The sequence below is a fragment of the Marmota marmota genome, unplaced genomic scaffold (genome assembly GCF_001458135.2).
Source record: "Marmota marmota marmota unplaced genomic scaffold, marMar, whole genome shotgun sequence".
Taxonomy (NCBI): domain Eukaryota; kingdom Metazoa; phylum Chordata; class Mammalia; order Rodentia; family Sciuridae; genus Marmota; species Marmota marmota.
Genome location: NW_026000051.1, coordinates 10362223 through 10380695, shown reverse-complemented (window position 1 = coordinate 10380695; position 18473 = coordinate 10362223). Strand labels below are relative to the sequence as shown.

General features: G+C 38.4%; 1 protein-coding gene and 1 long non-coding RNA gene across 3 annotated transcripts in view; one reads left to right on the top strand and one right to left on the bottom strand.

Moving 5' to 3' along the window:
- Window positions 1-256: 256 nt before the first annotated feature.
- Window positions 257-866, top strand: LOC125619663. Its single transcript, XR_007351203.1, has 2 exons — window positions 257-456; window positions 615-866. It is a non-coding gene; the product is annotated as an uncharacterized LOC125619663 (long non-coding RNA).
- Window positions 867-6749: 5883 nt separating this feature from the next.
- Window positions 6750-18473, bottom strand: part of Fbxw2 (F-box and WD repeat domain containing 2) — a 24316-nt gene continuing 12592 nt past the window's right edge. The window contains exons 4-6 of one of the 2 annotated variants that reach the window (XM_015497678.2): window positions 16025-16111; window positions 15033-15202; window positions 6750-9288 (exon numbers count right to left, since the gene is read on the bottom strand). In XM_015497678.2, the coding sequence (XP_015353164.1) occupies window positions 9000-9288; window positions 15033-15202; window positions 16025-16111 (546 nt within the window). In that variant the 3' untranslated portion in view covers window positions 6750-8999. Of the gene's footprint in view, window positions 9289-14309; window positions 14511-15032; window positions 15203-16024; window positions 16112-18473 lie in introns of those variants that run through there. The other variant, XM_048813206.1, reaches the window with a different exon arrangement.

Here is an 18473-nt window from a genome sequence, read left to right as displayed (position 1 = left end):
ACATAGATTCCTGTTCCAGTGCTGTAGCCTCACCCTGCAGCATCCACTATCAGAGCCTAAGACCTAAGACTCAATGGATCTGTTTAGATGGAGCCCAGGAATATAACTCATACCCTATGCTAAATGGCAGGACCCACTGCCATAACCCTACAGTTCCACCTCTAAGAACATTCCAGGCCCCAGGGTAAACACACCAATCCTCAGGTTCCTCTAGGGGGCAGCACAAGCCAATATTTCTAAAGAACCTGTACAAGGTCAAAGAATAGTATCACTGATGACCTTCATTCATTTACTGAACCAACAGTGAGAGCTTGCCAGGCGTTAAGTACTGGGCTGGACACTGGTGGATGATTCCTGTAACTTTTCTGCTACTTACAAACTAGGAAAGCTGCTTTATAGCAATGTGGTAGATTGAAAAGCTGGGCCATAATATTTTACAGCTTCTCCTATTAAAAGGTAGAAATCTTGGGCTGGGGATGTGGCTCAAGCGGTAGCGCGCTCGCCTGGCATGCGTGCGGCCCGGGTTCGATCCTCAGCACCACATACAAACAAAGATGTTGTGTCCGCCAATAACTAAAATAAATAAATATTTAAAAAAAAAAAAAAAAAAAAAGGTAGAAATCTTGATTCTGGAATGTTGTCTTGGCTTGCTTTGACCCAGAGGACATGATAGAAGGGACGAGTTCCAGATACTTGACTGCAAGGCCCTGCTATGTCTACATTTGTTATCTTGGAAGGTGCCTGTCACTGAGTAGAGAGCCCAGGTTGAAAAACCAGAGGGGTGCTGGGGATATAGCTCAGTTGGTAGAGTGCTTGCCTTGCATGCACAAGGCCCTGAGTTCAATCCCCAGCACCACATACACACACAAAAAAAATTGGCAAAACTTACTGTATGTTAATTGTACCTCAATAAAATTGACACAAAAATTGTCACTATACATCTAAAAAGAAAGAAAAAACAGAGGTACCCTGTGGTTCCCATAAAAGCCCTGGATATGTGGATGAGAAATTCAAATAAGCACGCATTAAAAAAAAGCACACATTCACATGTTAAAGAAATGTCCATTAGCCAGATGTGATGGCACACATTTGTAATTCCAGCTACTCAGGAGGCCGAGGCAGGAGAATCACAAATTCAAGGTAAGCCTGAGTAACTTAATGAGATCCTGTCTCAAAATAAAATGGAAACAGAATGGAGATGTAGCTCAGTGGTAGAGTGCCCTAGGCTCAAAAGAAAAAAAAAAGTAAAATTACCACTCAGAACTAATGTTGTAAAAACATAACACTGATCCAGCATTGTGGCAACATACATCAATTTCTCACTTGGAAAGCTACAGGCTAAACATAAAGCAAAGGCCAGAGTGTCCCTTCCTTCACAAAGAGGAGGTTTCCTGGGCACCAGAAATGTTTTTTTGTTTTGTTTTTTTTCCTTGAATTGGGCAGTGGATAGACAGATGTTCACTTTGTACCTATTTGATAAAACTACTTTATTCACTCACCTATCTGTAACATAATTTTTTTTTTCCTTTGCTTTTATCAACAAATCTACTGGAAACTTGTTCTAACAAAATACAAAGAAATTTTTGCTACAGCAAAACCGGAAACTACCTAATTATCCACCAAAACAGGAATAGTTAAGCAAATTACAGTACTAAAAGAACATATTGCTAAGTAGTATGTAATTGTAAAGACTTAAAGCACATTTTTGACAGCATACTACAAAACAATGATGTGCAGTAATATAAATCTACACATGTGCATTAAGATTAAAAAAGATAGTATTAAAAATTGTAATGATCACTTGTACATTGCTGGTGGGACTGCAAATTGGTGCAGCCAATTTGGAAAGCAGTATGGAGATTTCTTGGAAAGCTGGGAATGGAACCACCATTTGACCCAGCTATTCCCCTTCTAGGTCTATTCCCTAAAGACCTAAAAAGAGCATGCTACAGGGACACTGCTACATCAATGTTCATAGCAGAACAATTCACAATAGCAAGACTGTGGAACCAACCTAGATGCCCTTCAATAGATGAATGGATAAAAAAAATGTGGCATTTATACACAATGGAGTATTACTCTGCATTAAAAAATGACAAAATCTTAGAATTTGCAGGGAAATGGATGGCATTAGAGCAGATTATGCTAAGTGAAGCTAGCCAATCCCTAAAAAACAAATGCCAAATGTCTTCTTTGATATAAGAAGAGTAACTAAGAACAGAGTAGGGACGAAGAGCATGAGAAGAAGATTAACATTAAACAGGGATGAGAGGTGGGAGGGAAAGGGAGAGAGAAGGGAAATTGCATGGAAATGGAAGGAGACCCTCAGGGTTATACAGAAGTACATACAAGAGGAAGTGAGGGGAAAGGGAAAAATAATACAAGGGGGAGAAATGAATGACAGTAGAGGGGGTAGAGAGAGAAGAGGGGAGGGGAGGGGAGGGGAGGGGGGATAGTAGAGGATAGGAAAGGCAGCAGAAAACAACAGACACTAGTATGGCAACATGTAAATCAATGGATGTGTAACTGATATGATTCTGCAATCTGTATACGGGGTAAAAATGGGAGTTCATAACCCACTTGAATCAAAGTGTGAAATATGATATGTCAAGAACTATGTAATGTTTTGAACAACCAACAATAAAAAATTTAAAAAAAATTGTAATGATGAAGCAGCTATGGGTAATAGTCCTCATAAGTTTTTATTAGATTATCTTTACCACAAAGAGAAGAGAGAACATGTGGTTAAAACATTAAAGACAGGAACATCCCACTGGCAAGGATTATTCATGTTTAATCACAGCATGAGAAAATACTCTGTCCAACTACACACAGTATGCTTTGGACATTGACTGGATGAGGCAGAACAAGGAAGTCTGGGAGAACAGGAGTCGTGTGGAATTGGTCTTTCATTTTGCTTGTGACATTTTATTCTGAATTTCCAATGTCTTGAGAATCCCATAAATTTAGTTCACATTTATCACTTAAAATTATTATTAAACTATCAACAACTTATTGGGCATTATAGAGTCCCTACTATCAATCTTAAAATGTTTTTGGACAGACAGCATATTCACCTAAATTTTGAAAACTTAACGGACCAAGAGTGAAAAGTTCAGTTTGTCAAGTATGAATGGTACCATAAGATTCACTGCCAAATGAACTGCACAACTAATTACCCTAGACAATAATGTTTGGTCAAGTGGTCAGCAGATACTTTGAAGACAGTGAGAGCCAATGGGACTCTAAGACCTGGGCCTAGGACTGGTGGGAAGTAACATGGAGAACTTCCCAGTAGGAAGGGGAGAATAAGGTCCAAAGTACAAGAGCAAGGAAATCCAGAGAGCAAGTACTGTTTTCAGGAAGAGATTAGCTGGGCTCCCATTAAGCTAGGTTAAGGAATCTAGACATGTCCTGCTGGTAATCACAGCCCTGTGCTCAGAGGAATGCTTGGGGAGAACCTTGCAAGCAGATCATAAGGCAACTTCAAAGGTGCACATGGGTGGTGAAGGGGAAGGCAGCCATCTAGGTTTCAAGAGACTTACTGTGGGGAAGAAATAGAAAAGAAGGCAGGAAAACTCCAGGTCTGTGGAAGCTGAAATTCAGGACTTCAAAATCACTACCCCATTACTCCTCTAGACAATTACTTTCCCATGCCTTAGCTTTCTTATCAACAGAACAGAAATAACAATCTGTCCTATAATGAAGCTGTTGGAGATCAAAGGTTCAGAACCATGCTAAGCAAATGACAGGGAGCCCTATATATTAAGAATAAACCCACCTTAGAACATGCTGGGTAGAAGAGGGCAAAAGGAGAAAAGCTCAAGGTCTAAAACCTGCAAAATGGTAGTTTTCCCTCCATTTGCATCAATTTGTGAAGGGTGCCAAAATTCCTCCTTGAAATTTTGCTTTTAAATTTACTCTTTTTCCCTCTTGGATCTCCTTGAGAAACTGCTATATTGTTGAGCTTATTATACTCTACAACATGCAGGAAAAAGGAGAACAGAGTCTCTTTAGGTCACAGGATGCACATTTTAAACTTTTTTTTTGCCTTTTGGGGATGGTCAAACTCACAGCCTCTCTCACGATAGCCAAGTATTCTACAACTAAGCCCAAACACACTCACTGTGAACTAGTGGAAGGGGGGGGTGGGGTGGAGTCCAAATTGGTTGGAAAAAAAACAAAACAAGAAAAAGTCTTAACTACAGAACGAGTGTGTAAAGAAATGCAGCTTTATTACTTTCAAGTACAAACAATAACTTGGGCTTGGATAACCAAATGTTGCCTAATTGAGGAAATCTGCTTTCACGTATAGATATAAATGATTTATAGTTAGCACAATCACTCATGGGTAAAAGAATGATTCTATGATGCATGAAAATAACTTCTCATCTTATAGAAACATCTTATTTCACAAATCACTCCACTATTTGCTTAAGCAACCTCTTCTTACCCCCACCCCACACAGTTCAAATATAAACTTCACTTCATTCCCTCTAGATCACAACATACATCAGAAATTAGTGAGATGCAAGTTGCTCTAAGTTTGGATTGTGAGCACTCTCATTAAGAGTACTGCATCTCAATTAGTGAAATACATCTGTCTGTTCACTATGTGAGTATAAGGACACCAAAAACATTTGTCTTCTGAATTAATAATTTCCTGGGTTTGAATATGAAAAAAGATTTTTATTTGGACATATTCATGAGTAAAAGTAGCTGGAATCCATATGCTGCAATAATTAAGTTTATGCTGGCCAGGGCTGCAATACTAACAAAGCAACTGAACTGGCTCTGGGGAAGACTGGAAACACACTGAAACCACTTGACAGCAAAACGCCTTTTTGCACTGGGCATGATCATTTAGCCTGGTGAGGCTGATAGGAATGGTGCAAAGACTATCCAGAAATGCACTAAAGTATTTATTCTGGAAAGATTACACTCTCCTAGTACAGGCACGGGAAGCCTCTGTTCAGAGACACTGCCAAAGATGGCCAGTAAGCATTTTTTCAAGGTTAACGTATTCTTCTCATCAGATACTCTGTGACTGTGTAATTCTCAACAGTGTCTCAGTTGTCCCAATCATCTTGGCGAAAGCACCAGCATAAACAGGTAGGGAAGCTGTGTCAAGGGGACAGACCTAAAGAGCTTCTCTCCTACCCTTACAACTCTGTGTCCCTAAAGGCAAAGAGATCAGTGTGCCCTACCCAAGATTGCATCTGTGAGTAGCAATCAGATTCTCTCACTTTCCTGCAGAAAAAGGCAAGTGGCTCATACACCAAGGCCTAGAGGAAGAGGCACAGAAAACTGTAAGAGTGATGGTGGGAAGATTCATCCCAGGCTTCCAAGGAACCAGGACACACAATCACACCTTCAGTGAGTCAGCTGGCTTTGGCCTAAAGCAATACCGGCCATCCAGGCTCCACCATCCTTAGCTGCTTCTGTAAGGTCAAAATGCCTAACCTAAATGATATAATTTCTTCATGTGTAAAATAATACTGTTTCCAAAAGTATTTTCTTTCCTCCTTATTTTACAAATGCATACTAGTAAGCAACCTCCTGTTAGCAATACCAGAATGAAAATATAATCTTCAAACTTTACCAATCATTTCAATTGCCAGAATGGAAGAATTTTCAAACTATGAAAAATTAAGTCCAATCCTCAGATTTCAATAGTAATGCTCCCCATGTCTCATTTTTGAAAACCTATCCAAATACATGTATCTTCCTTTGGAACTTTCTCAACCTCCAGTCCTTCCACTGGAGGGTCTTTCTTCCTATTTCTCTAATAGGTCTAAAGGGTCAGGTTAGGGTCGTATTTTACAATACTTATCACTTCAAATAATAGAGTCAGAGGAAACTACCTTTCAGTGAAGTGGGAACAAAGTCTACTAACCACCTCACACCCAATCAGCTCTCCAGCATTCTGTCCTCCTTTGGAGACTGAAGTTGCTGTACCCTCTATGAACCTGAGAGAAGAGATGCCCCTTGCTTCTGCCATGCTAGTGTCACCCAAGAAATTCAATCATCATAAAAAAAGGATGGGGCTATCTGCTCATAACTTAAAATTTTTCAGAAATTAAAATATTCACAGATGAGGCCAAGGTCATTTCCTTGCCTCTAGGCTAAAAAAGCAGAAGTCACTATGCGCAAAAGACAAAAGAAAGGAGACTAAGGAAGTACAGCTTAGCTTTAGTTATTCCCTGCCTGTTCCTTTCTCTGACTATGCCTTGCTTTATTTTGTAAAAAAGGATGAGTTACCTTCCATTTTCTTTTTCTTTTTTTTTCAAAACATCGAGTTCTTTCAAAAATTTATTCTCTCACTTTTTGTCGCCTTAGGCTTCCTTGTATGCTATGTATATGCCCACTGAATAAGCCAGCCAAGGATGAATGAGTGTTGGATTACAGTAAGNTTTTTTTTTTTTTTTTTTTTTTTTTTTTTTTGAGACAGGGTCTCACTAAGTTGCCCAGGTTGGCCTTAAATTTGTGAACCTCCTACCTCAGCTTCCCAGGTCCCCGAGATTATTGGCATCCACCACTATGCCCAGCTTACCATTCACTTTTTACAAAAGCTGGCAATCATATGCATAGATTCAGCATCTATAAAGCAATTAAGTAAAATGCTCAAGTGAAAGAAAGGCCTGTGCGGGGAAGAATCAAAGTTGGACTTCAACTACTGCTGTCAAAATTGAGCAGCGCCACCTTGACAATAACTTCCATTCCACTAAAGACTGAAAAGGGACACAGAGTGAAGTTTCACACCAGTCATTTTTAATAAAACTTTTCTCACAAATGAAGCTATTGGATGAATCTGAAAATGAGGTGGAGGGTAGTGATGGTCATTAGACCAGTAATCTCAATTATTTATTCAGGCTGGTTGGAAAATGAAAAAGTGATTCACCCTTATTGTCCAAAGTCTCCATGGGCTTCTGCAAAAGATTCCAGCTACAATTCTGGTTCCATTTCTAGGACAAAGCAGAGTTTGTACACAGAACTCAAATGTGACATGGATTAAACATGGATATTACTCTTTTGCCTAATCCCCTTGGTGTTTCAACATGGTCACTGACACTAAACCAGTCCTTGAAATCAACTATGAGTCTCTACTAACTACACAACATTCTGAAGTCCACTGACTTGATCTATGCTAATGCAGACTGGGGAAGAAATGGGTTCCCAATCTATATATTTGCATTCTCAGATCTGCCAGCAACCCTTTTCTCCAGCTGACAAATGATATGCTCTATGTGGGAGGCAGCAAGAAGGAATAAGCCATATTGCTACGCAGAGGCTTTAAATGAGGTTCCAATTCTTATGTTCATCTTCAAACTATCATCCTGTCAGGTCTGCAAAAGAAATATACCACCCCCTCACTCTCCTAGTAACACAGGGAAACACTTCCACTGCTGCTCCCTCTACTTTCTCTCTAATGCTTATGACAATTATGTTACAACATTTCCACTGATGAACCACAAAATTACCTAACTTTAGAGAGGGTGGAGAACACACGCTGGCAGCTCATAGACATGTTTTGTTTAGAATACCTTATCTTAAATTATCTTCAATCAGCTGCCAATATTTTAAAAATCAGAGGACTTCTAGATTTGAAATCTAGATTTCTAGTTCTTACAAACAAAAAACCCCAGACCTGTCAACACTTAGTTTATTTCAGCTAATGACAAAACAGTAAGAGCTGAGTAAGAGCCCTAAGATGTACTCTCCAGAGTTCTGCACAATCCTCCCTAGAACATTCTATTCACTTATGTTACCTACGACTCCCTCAGGCATTTGAGACTCCCTCAGGTTTTGTTTAATTTAGGACAATTGCTTTACTTTAAAGATGATGAAGGTGTGGAAAGGAAAGTTAATCTGCCTGAGGCCAAAGTTCCAGTTAGAGGCAAAGGAAGAAACCAAGTCAGATTCAGACATCTTTCCTTCCCAGTTAGAAGATTGCCTCCCTACAGAATCCAGACTCCAATCATCATCAAATCCACCAATTACTTAGTTTTCTAAGTGGAAACTCATATTTTCTACATTCACCTTTTACTCATCCTTTTCATATGATCAATTTCCTTAATAAGTTATCTCCAACATGATGAGAACAATAAATCAGAGATCAGATGAAACTGCAATATCAACTTCTGCACACTCCAGTGGATGCAGGACTGGAAGGAATCTTAGCTGAACACGTGGTTGCATAGACAAGGAAACTAGAGACCAGAGAAGTGTTGCCTGACACTGCAGAGCTCCTATGTAACACTCAGTCACCATTCAGTGACTCCATGTCACTTGTGCTATCACCAAGGCAGGTAGGAGGAGACCAGTTTTTTCCACAGGGAATATAAACTACAGAGCTCCCTCACATGTTAACCATGGCCAACCTTGACTCTGCCAAGAACTAGGGTTTAGAATGAGTTGTGAACAATCAATTTATAGAATTAGATTTGCACTGGAAGACAGACTTTCTGTAGAACTCGTATTTGATGGAAAATTTGTGTCACAGGACTCATTGGTCTTTTTAACACTGGCTCTTATAAAAAGCTAAGCCCCATATGAGAGAAGTTGCTATAACAGCATCATAGCACCTTTGCTTCAACTTCAAAAGAAAAAAAGGCTATGGTAAGAAGCTTTAATAACAGACTGAATGTGATTTTTATAGGCAACCAATTAGCAAATTAATGAACCATTTCACTTTCTTAAAACCAATATTCCACTCAAGAAAGATGAACCCAAAAAGCATCCTCTTATCCTGACCAACATAACTAAGTACAAATGAAGTCAATGGTGTACCCTATTAGCATGCTGCGCTGTATGTCAATAAAACAAACCCTCCCCCACCCTGAGCCCTGGCCCCTGGCAAACATAGATAAATGATTGTGCACTGCGTGATGATACCATTAGGTGAGAACTTTGGTTCATGCAGTCGGCTGCCACAGAGGTTGCACTCAAAACCTGCAGCCCCGGCACCCAAAGTCAGTCAGTGGTGGTGGTTTGTGGCATCAGCCGTGCTCCTTCCACAACACCAGGTGAATACTGTGGTCAGGCATGCTGGTAGCAAAGACCAAGCCTGTGTCATTGTGCCCATCCAGTCCATTCAGCCAGGATGCTTCGCCTGCCAGGAAGCTCGAACCTCTCTTTGATTTCCTGTACTCTGGCAAAGGCCAACGGCTAATCAGGCTCTCTGTCCGCAAGTCCATGATGTACAAGTAGCGGTTGTCAAACAGCAGGGCAAAGACATCTCCAAAGCCAAGCAAGGCCAAGTTTGCTGTCTCAGGAATCTTGATGACCCTACAAGGATGAAAGGGATCATGAAGCAGAAGGTAACTTTGCTTCTGTTTATGTCACTGAAATCTTGTCTGGAGACATTTAAAACCAGCATAAAATTCAAGTAAATTTAGAATTAAATGAAAGTATCTGATAAAAAGAAAAATATGAAGCCAGACACAGTGGTGCACCCCTGTAATCCCAACAACTAAGGAGGCAGCAGGAGAACTGCAAGTTCAAGGCCAACCCCAGCAATCCCTAAGCAACTTAGCGAGCCCCTGACTCAAAAAATAAAAAGAGGCCTGGGAATGCAGCTCTGTGTGTTTTCAGTTTAACTAACATGTAAGAAAGTAGTGTTTGATCAAAGTTTATAAAAGCACAAAACATCCATCCAAGCTACAAAAGATCTTAGATTATCTAAGTTAACATCCTCATTTATATTTATAAACACACACACACACACACACACGTTGCAGAAGGGTCACATTAACTTTATTTATTTATTTTTATGTGGTGCTGAGGATAGAACTACCTCACACGTGCTAGGCAAGAGCTCTACCACTGAGCCACAACCCCAGCTCCAACATTCTTATTTTTAAAATATGAAAACTAAAGCCCAGACAAGGTACACCCTTTGGCTAAAGATTCACAACTTGTCAGTTACCAGTTAGAACTAGACAAGAGTCAACTCCTACCATTAGGTAAAAAGACTTTTTCATAAAGTCCTAAATAATAGATTCTGTAATACAGAACAAGCCTAAAGCCAAGTGACTATAGATCTACTCTGCTCACCAGGCAGCAAACAAGTGGGTTTCCTTCTAAGAATAAAAGCTAAAAAGTTGTTAGAGCAACCTGGGCAATCTGTGAGGCAGCCCCAACTTTTGCACACTGGTAGTTTCTAAAATGTCAAAGGCACAAAATGGGAGAGATCTAATTAAGCATCAACATAAATGAAGAAGAGAAAAAAAAATAGTTTCTGTAATTTACACCCTTACTGGGAGCAAAATGTTGATAAGAAAGTTAATGTCTTCCTTCTTTGGAGGCACTAGAAAAAAAGTTATAAGATATGGGGCATATAACCAGTCTTCTATAATATGGTTGGGCTCCTGGGGGAGGGAAATTCAGCTTATGTGTTAACAAGGACACTATCAAACCAGTGTATGTCCAAGAGTCCAGCCAGAATTGGAAGGGCTGGTAACCAGAACAAGTAAGGAACACCTGAAGGACATTAGCTGAGAATGGAGAAAAAGAATGGGGCAGGGACATCATTACCTCTAAACAGCAGAGGATGTGTATAAGAGAAAGGCCAAACATTACAAGGTCTAGAAGACGAACTAGGATCAAAAGAAAAAGTCACAAAGCAAATTTCATTTTGATATTAGGAAGGAAGGAGACTTTATGTTTTATCTAGCATTTACCAAGTACCCGACACAATTAACATGTTATCACAGTCCTCACACAATGTGGTGAGGTAAAGGTTTATCCTCATTTTACACACAGCTAATATGATGCAGACCTAGCATTTCAGCCCAGATCTGTCTTGACTCCAGAACCTACCTTCTTTTTTCTACATACAGCACCTTTCTATGAGGAGAGCACTGAGCATCTCCAATCAATGTGTACAACTCCTGAATGAATGGATAAGGGCACAAATGAATGATTTCAACTGAATAGATGTGTTTTTAGTGTCAGACATGCTGAATAATAACTGGGTCCCTGAGAAAAGATGAGTAAATGGTGTTCGTCCCTTGGAACAGGGAAGGCACAACATATATAACTGTGAATATAAGACCATGCTCAACACAAACACCACACTGTATATAATGGAAACATCAAGGAATTCTATCTTAAATATTATTCTACCTTTTATCGGATGGCCTTGGAAGAGCATTATTTCTTTCCTGAATAAGTGGAATTGGGTATTTCATATGGAAGACAATATTAAAGGACTCTCTCAATTTTACAAATTCTGTCACAAGCCACATGTTTTCTTACAAACTGATAATCTTTTATTTTAAAAAATTCTGCAATAGTAATAATATCTATAGGGACAACACTTCTATGAAACTAAGAAAACTGTTAAGTACTGCTGGTCCTCTGCTTGAAAAGCAGATCAGAAAATAAGCTCACCTTCTTAGACTGAAAACAGAAGAAACTCCTACTAAAACAGAACTATTTAGATGCCTACATTTAAGAATAGCATTCATCCAAAGTCAATCACTAAACAATCCCTATGGTGCAAGCCTTTATAAACAGGCTATAGGATGAAGACGGATCCCAGGGAAAGGAGGGAACTCGGATTAACTTCAAATAAGGGGGAAATAGAGCTTCCAATTAATGTTCTTCAGCTGAAATATAATCACAGTAACTCATTCATCATTCTCTACCTGGTGATTATGTTCATTCACTCACAAATATTTATTGAGAATCTAAAGTATACTAGCTGCTATTGGAAGTAGGATTAAGTTGTTAAAAAAAAAAAAAGGGCAAAGTTCTTTACACACACACAAACTGTGCAAAACTGAATTTATTAGCCAAACCTGCTTCTCCGTTTCCTCACTCACTCATTCACCCAAGTAAGTGCTCAAGCTAGGAAACATGGCAACCACCTAACTCTCCACCTTACTCAAATCAGAGATTCAATCACCAAGCTTTATTGATTTTACCTGCTGAATTTTTCTCTAATGTATTCATTACTACCTCTATTACCACAGTTCCAGTCTAAGACACCATCTTAGCTTATAGTATTGCCAATAGCTTTCTATTGATTGCTCCCCAAGAGTAAATCACTTAACTCCTTTCAGTAAGTTCTCTTCACAATGAAGTCTGATTTTGTTACCACCTTGCTTAAATCTTTAAACTCTCTGATGACTCCCTACCATCCTCCTATCTGCAGTCACACTGGTGAATTCCTCAAACAGACTGGTTTTTCAGTCTGCAACACTCCTCACAACAGACCCAACAGGCACATATCCTTTAGGGCTCAGTTCAAACATCTCTTCTTCAAGGGAATTACCCTGTATTAAGTTCCTTCTATTCCAATCATTTAAAAATTGTATTTAGCTTTGTGTGCGTACACACCCAGAGCAGGGGTTTGTGAGCGTGGGCTGTGTGCAAGATAAGACAAGCAAGCCCTCTACCACTAAACTACCCCAGCTCCTATAGTTTGCTACTGAATGTCAGTCTTCCTTCTTACTAATCAGTAATTTCCATGAATTTGTTAAGTATTTCTTCTGCTTCCCAGTGCACATCAAAATGTGTGATACATAGGCAGTTGCTCAATAAATACTTGCTAATGAATAAAACAATGGTACAATGAACATAAATATAAACTGCTACAAAAGAGATCCAAAGGAAGCTGGGGAAAATAGCTAGAAACTCTGGTAAGGCCTACTACATCATTAATGTAAAGAAAAGTATAACTGCAAACATGGAAATCCGGGGGGGCTATAGAGAGAGGGCTTAACAAAAAAGATAAGCTGATTCCAAAGACTGAAACAAATATGTTGCAGAAATAGAACACAGGTCATGATAAGCTTGCAGGCCCTTTTACTTCTGATCACATTAGACCTGTAAACAGACATTCCTGCTAGCAGTCTAGGTCTTTGAACCTAAGTAACCCTCTATGCTGTACTGATAACCTAGCTCAAGAGATTACATCACATCTCACACTTATTGAGCAACATGCTGTCATCTGTGCTCTGCTCCTTTTCAATTAGCGTCAAAGCTTAAGTGGCCCAACAAGATCTTAGCAACTTAGGCAATAGGTTTTGTACTAGGGTTTCAAAAGAGGCTGGTTTGTGTTTGGAAGAGAAAAAGCAGAGATAAAGTAGTCCCCTTTTCAAAGAAAACTGTGAACCATGAGCTTCCTATCAGCAAATAATCTTGGATGTTCATTACTTAAAGCTAGAGCATCCAAACACTAAACACCAACGAACTTTCCCCTGGCACTCTAGACACTATTCTGAGTAGAAAGTATATATGAGAAAGGTAGACTTGGGATCAAACTGAAGCCTTTAAAGAAAGACAGTAAGCACTGAAATGATTATGATACCTCTATTCTGCCTTACTTTTGCTCTCTCCTCTCAAAATTTTAATTCAAAATAAAATATTAAACTGTAAAAGATGCGATGAATACATAAAACTTTTTTCTTTTTTTTTCAAAACATCGAGTTCTTTCAAAAATTTATTCTCTCACTTTTTGTCGCCTTAGGCTTCCTTGTATGCTATGTATATGCCCACTGAATAAGCCAGCCAAGGATGAATGAGTGTTGGATTACAGTAAGTTGTGGAACACAGAGCAAGACCCCCATTACATCTCAGCATCAGTTTCTCCCATCTATAAAATGAAGAGCTTACACTAATGTTTTTTGGAGATGTTTTCACTCTTTTCTTCACAAAGCACAAGCATCAATTATTTCTAGAAATTATTCTGACATTTCTGAAATCTAACTGGTCAGAAATGATGGTGTGAATCAGAGACACAAATGAGGTTGTAACTTTGTGACCAAAGAGACTGGGGTCAATCAAAGTCCTGAAGGCTAGTATGAACAGATCCCATTCAAGAAGATCTCAAACAGTTATGTATAAAAACAATGAAGGGAATGTTCAATTTTCTCTAACTCTCCCAAGCTGGCATTTACTGAATCATGCTGTGAAACACTATTTCTGTGAATTATTTATAGGTGTGTGGACCTTAGGTGTAAAGTATAGAAGTTAAACAAATTCAGACAGGTTTCTCAATATAGAGTTTCTCAGAGTTACTAGTAACAAAGATCTGTCAGGTCCCTACTAGATCCTCACCACAGGCATTTCATTTAACATTCACTTTATAGATGAGGAAACTAAAACAGAGGAGTCAAGATATTTACACAAAATCATGCCCCCAATTAGAGATGGCACCTATTCTTAAACCAAAGTCTCATCACTAATGTAAATTCTCTCACTTATCATATGGCACTGGCTTCCATCAGTCCTATATGCTAATAGATATTTCCAATGTCCAAGGAGGACCTATAATATGCAAGAAATCACAAAATTATTTGTCCATGGACCTCTTGTTTATTTCTTTAAAGGGAAACCATGCTAGTTACACTTTCTTTAGCTAGCTGTCTTTCTACTAATAAATAGAAGGCCACTTGATGCCTAAACCCCACAGAGGTTGAGCAGGCTCACACAGTAATTCCTACTATGCAGTATGACTTACCAGAATTAAAGGAGATCTGAAAGAGCTTCTCATCCAAGCACTGCATTTTCCAAAAAAGTATGTTACATTCAAAAAGTGGAAGTAGTTCACGACTTAGAGTAGGGGAGGGCATAGAACCCCGATCTTCAGGTTTCCACATATAACCCTTTCTTGCTCACTTACTGTCTCTAAATCATTTTGCCTAGGTGAGCTACTCAATATATATATTCCTGTGTATAACTGATATATTAAGTATTTCATAATAAAGCAAGCTATTGATGGTATATTCAAAAATATAGTCTTGTTGCTGGGCATGGTGACACACACCTGTAATTCCAACAGCTCAGGAAGCTGATGCAGGAGGATGATCAAAGCCAGCCTCAGCAAAAGTGAGGCACTGAGCAACTCAGTGAGACCCAGTCTCTAAATAAAATACAAAACAGGGCTGGAGATGTGCCTCAATGGTCAAATACCCCTTGAATTCAATCTCCGGTACCCACCCCCCAAAATATATAGTCTTGTCTTTATTACTGAACTGCAAATAATTTTCAAAGATAAAGCATAAGGTCCAAGGAAACATTACCTGAGAATATCATAACTGGCAAAGTCCCATTGGTAGAGACCGAGTGCTGAACTACAAACAATGTATTTGCCATCAAAATGAAGTCTCGGCTGCAGGCAGATACTTCTATCCTCAGAGACAGACAATGTCTTTAAGCACTTGCAGTTGATTTCTCTCCCAATTGGCCAAATCTACAGAAAACAAAGTTAGGAAAGATGACAGATCACATCACCACAAAAAAGCTTGTTCTTAAAGTGTCTTGTATTTGCTAAAGTCAGATACAAAAAAGTGAAATATACTGCAAAGACCCAGGTTTTATAGCCAAGAGTCATGGATTAAAGTCCTGATTCTTCTGCATGATTTTAGATAAAATATTTAACCTCTCTGAATCTCTGCTCCTGCAAGGAAAATAATGCCTACCACAAAGATGACTAAAAAGATGCAAGAATCACATATGAGAATGTTTTGTAAAATCTTTACAAATCATTATAGCACAAGAATGCTTGTTTCACAGTTTAGATCTAAGAAAGAACTGAAGAAAGCAGGAGGGTTTTTTGTTGTTGTTGGCGGTGGGGGATTGAACTCAGGGGCACTCAATCACCGAGTCACATCTCCAGCCTTATTTTAAATTTTATTTAGAGACAGGGTCTTACTGAGTTGCTCAGTGCCTTGCTTTTGCTGAAACTGGCTTTGAACTCATGATCCTCCTGCTTCAGTCTTCCAAGCCACTGGGATTACAGGTGTGCACCACCATGCCTGGCTGGTAGATGTCTTAACAGGAAGAATGGGTGCAAAATAAATTTTTGTGTTTCTTTTTCATTGACAAACTAAGAGTTAGAAACTGCATACCACATAGAGCTACCAAACATCCTCTCTCCCAATGGATTTAAGATGACGTAGACAAAGACACTCTTAGTCTTCCCCTTGGAACATTCTCCCTTTGCCATAATACTTTAATTTTCTTGTATTTGCCAGTTTTTCTTTGATAATTAACAGAGGTAAAAAAAACTCACCTTGATCTCATATTTGTCTGCACTTAAAAGAATGTAGTCTCCAGGGCTGTGCAAGAGAGACTTGACTTTGCACTTCTGCAAAACCACCTACAAATATCAACATCTATGTTACAAAAAGATCCTTTTAATGCTGCTCCAAAATACTGATTTTATTTCACTTTTAAAACAGAAGATGAGCTTGAAATATGGTATGCTACAATAGCTAAACTATAACTCTATTACCAAATTAACCTATACTAAGATTTTTGCTACAACTAGATTCTGTTTTTAGAAGTATCTAAAAGTGTCCATGTTGGCAGCATTTAATCAGTATGGAAGAAGACATTAATTAAGTAATTTTAAAAATTATAAAATGTGACATAATATAAAACATAAGGAACAGAAAATGTCCTTACATATAAAAGTAAATGATCTGTTTTCATAAATATGTACATTATAAATAAAAAAAGACATTACTTTATGTGTATATGTAACTACATGACCAATATGATTCTGCAATAAGTATACTCAGAAAAATGAGAAACTGTATCCCATCTATGTATGATATATCAAAGTATATAAGTGCATCCTAATGTCATGTATAACTAATTAAAACAAATTAAAAAATTAAAAAAAAACAAACCACTGGACTTGGAACCAGAATCTGCCATATACTAAACTCAACTCTGTAACCTTGGACAAGACCAAATAACCTTTTTTTTTTCTTTCAATGCTAGGGACTGAACCCAGGGTTGCATGCATGCTAAGCAAACACTCTACCAATTCTATCTAACCTCTTACCTTCCTCACCTTTAAAATAGAAAGCAAGGTACCTATTATCTTTTTTTCTTTTAATATTTTTTAGTTTCAGGTGGACTTAATATCTTTATTTATATGTGGTGCTGAGGATCAACCCAGTGCCTTATACAAGTCAGGCAAGCACTCTCCACTGAGCCACAATCCCAGCCCCAAGGCACCTATAATCTTACCTCACATAACTGAAGTGAACATAAAATTAAACCATGTAAGTAATAGTAGTATTGTAATTTTAAAAATCCCATTATCACTTGGGATAATCTATAAACACTACATTATAGTTATTTTTAAAAAACTAAATCAGCATGAAGTGAAACAGGAGGCAAGATTTACTCATTCAGAAGTCTGGGTTGGAGACTCAACTGAAACTGATGGACCTGCTATTAAGTATTAGGTACCTTGCTAGGTTCACTTCCAACATATCATTTAACAGTCACAGGAACTTAGCAGATGATAAAACTCAGTTCCTGAAGGTGAAAGTAACTTGTTTGAGACATCATAGGCATATTTTGACTCAAGTCTACTGTTTTCTCTTACACCAAGTTGCCTTATAATATATACCTTCTCTGTTTATAAATGTGATTTGCTCAAAATATAATATTGATCTTCTCACAGACTGCTCTCCCTTCAGCTCTACCTATTTCAGAAAAAGACATAATCACCCATCCAATCTAAAATCTATCAGTTCTCTGATTCTTCATCCCCTACAATGAATCAGTATGTTTAGGTGACTTTACCTTAAAAGCATGTCTCCATGTGTGACCCTCTTTCTTCATTACCACTCAAGTCCAAGTCATGAGCATCTTTTGCTTAAACTAAGCCTAACTATTCACCCTGTTGTCTACTCATTTTTTTTTTTAGAATATGGTTTATTTATTTATTTTTTTTTAAAGAGAGAGAGAATTTTTTAATATTTATTTTTTAGTTTTTGGCAGACACAACATCTTTGTTTGTATGTGGTGTTGAGGATCGAACCCGGGCCGCACGCATGCCAGGCGAGTGCGCTACCGCTTGAGCCACATCCCCAGCCTGTCTACTCATTTTTTAAAAACATAAATCAGACCCTTGATCAGAGCTTCCAATACTTCGTATTATACTTTTGACATCTACCATCTTTACTCTGACCTAATAAGTCATACATGATGACTACATCCACGAGTCTCTCTCAATGAAGAACAGCTACACTGGCCTTCTTCCAGGTCATCAAATGTTCCAGATTCTTTCTTATACCCCCTGAAATACTCTTTTTCCTGCTCTTCCCACAGTTACCACCTATTGATTTTTCATGGTTTACCTCTTCTCCAAAAGCTTTCCCTGAACTAATTAAATAAGATACCTTCCGGGATTCTTATAAAACACTGTACTCCTCTTTAACAGAATTTGTAATTATGTAGCATTCATTTGCGAAATTACTGTTTAATAACTATTTGTCATACTAGACCAACATGCATAGGGCTATTCTGCTCACTCCTGTATCCTCAGCCCCTCACAAAAAGCTCAAGAGAAGTGCTTATACATGGCATATCCTTAAAGAATATACTGTATTTGACCTAGCAAAAATCTTGTTTTGAAAATTAGAAAACGCAACATTTTGTTTGAAATCTTCTATATTTTTCTTTACTTGGCCCCACTTTTTTTTTTTTTTTTTTTTTTT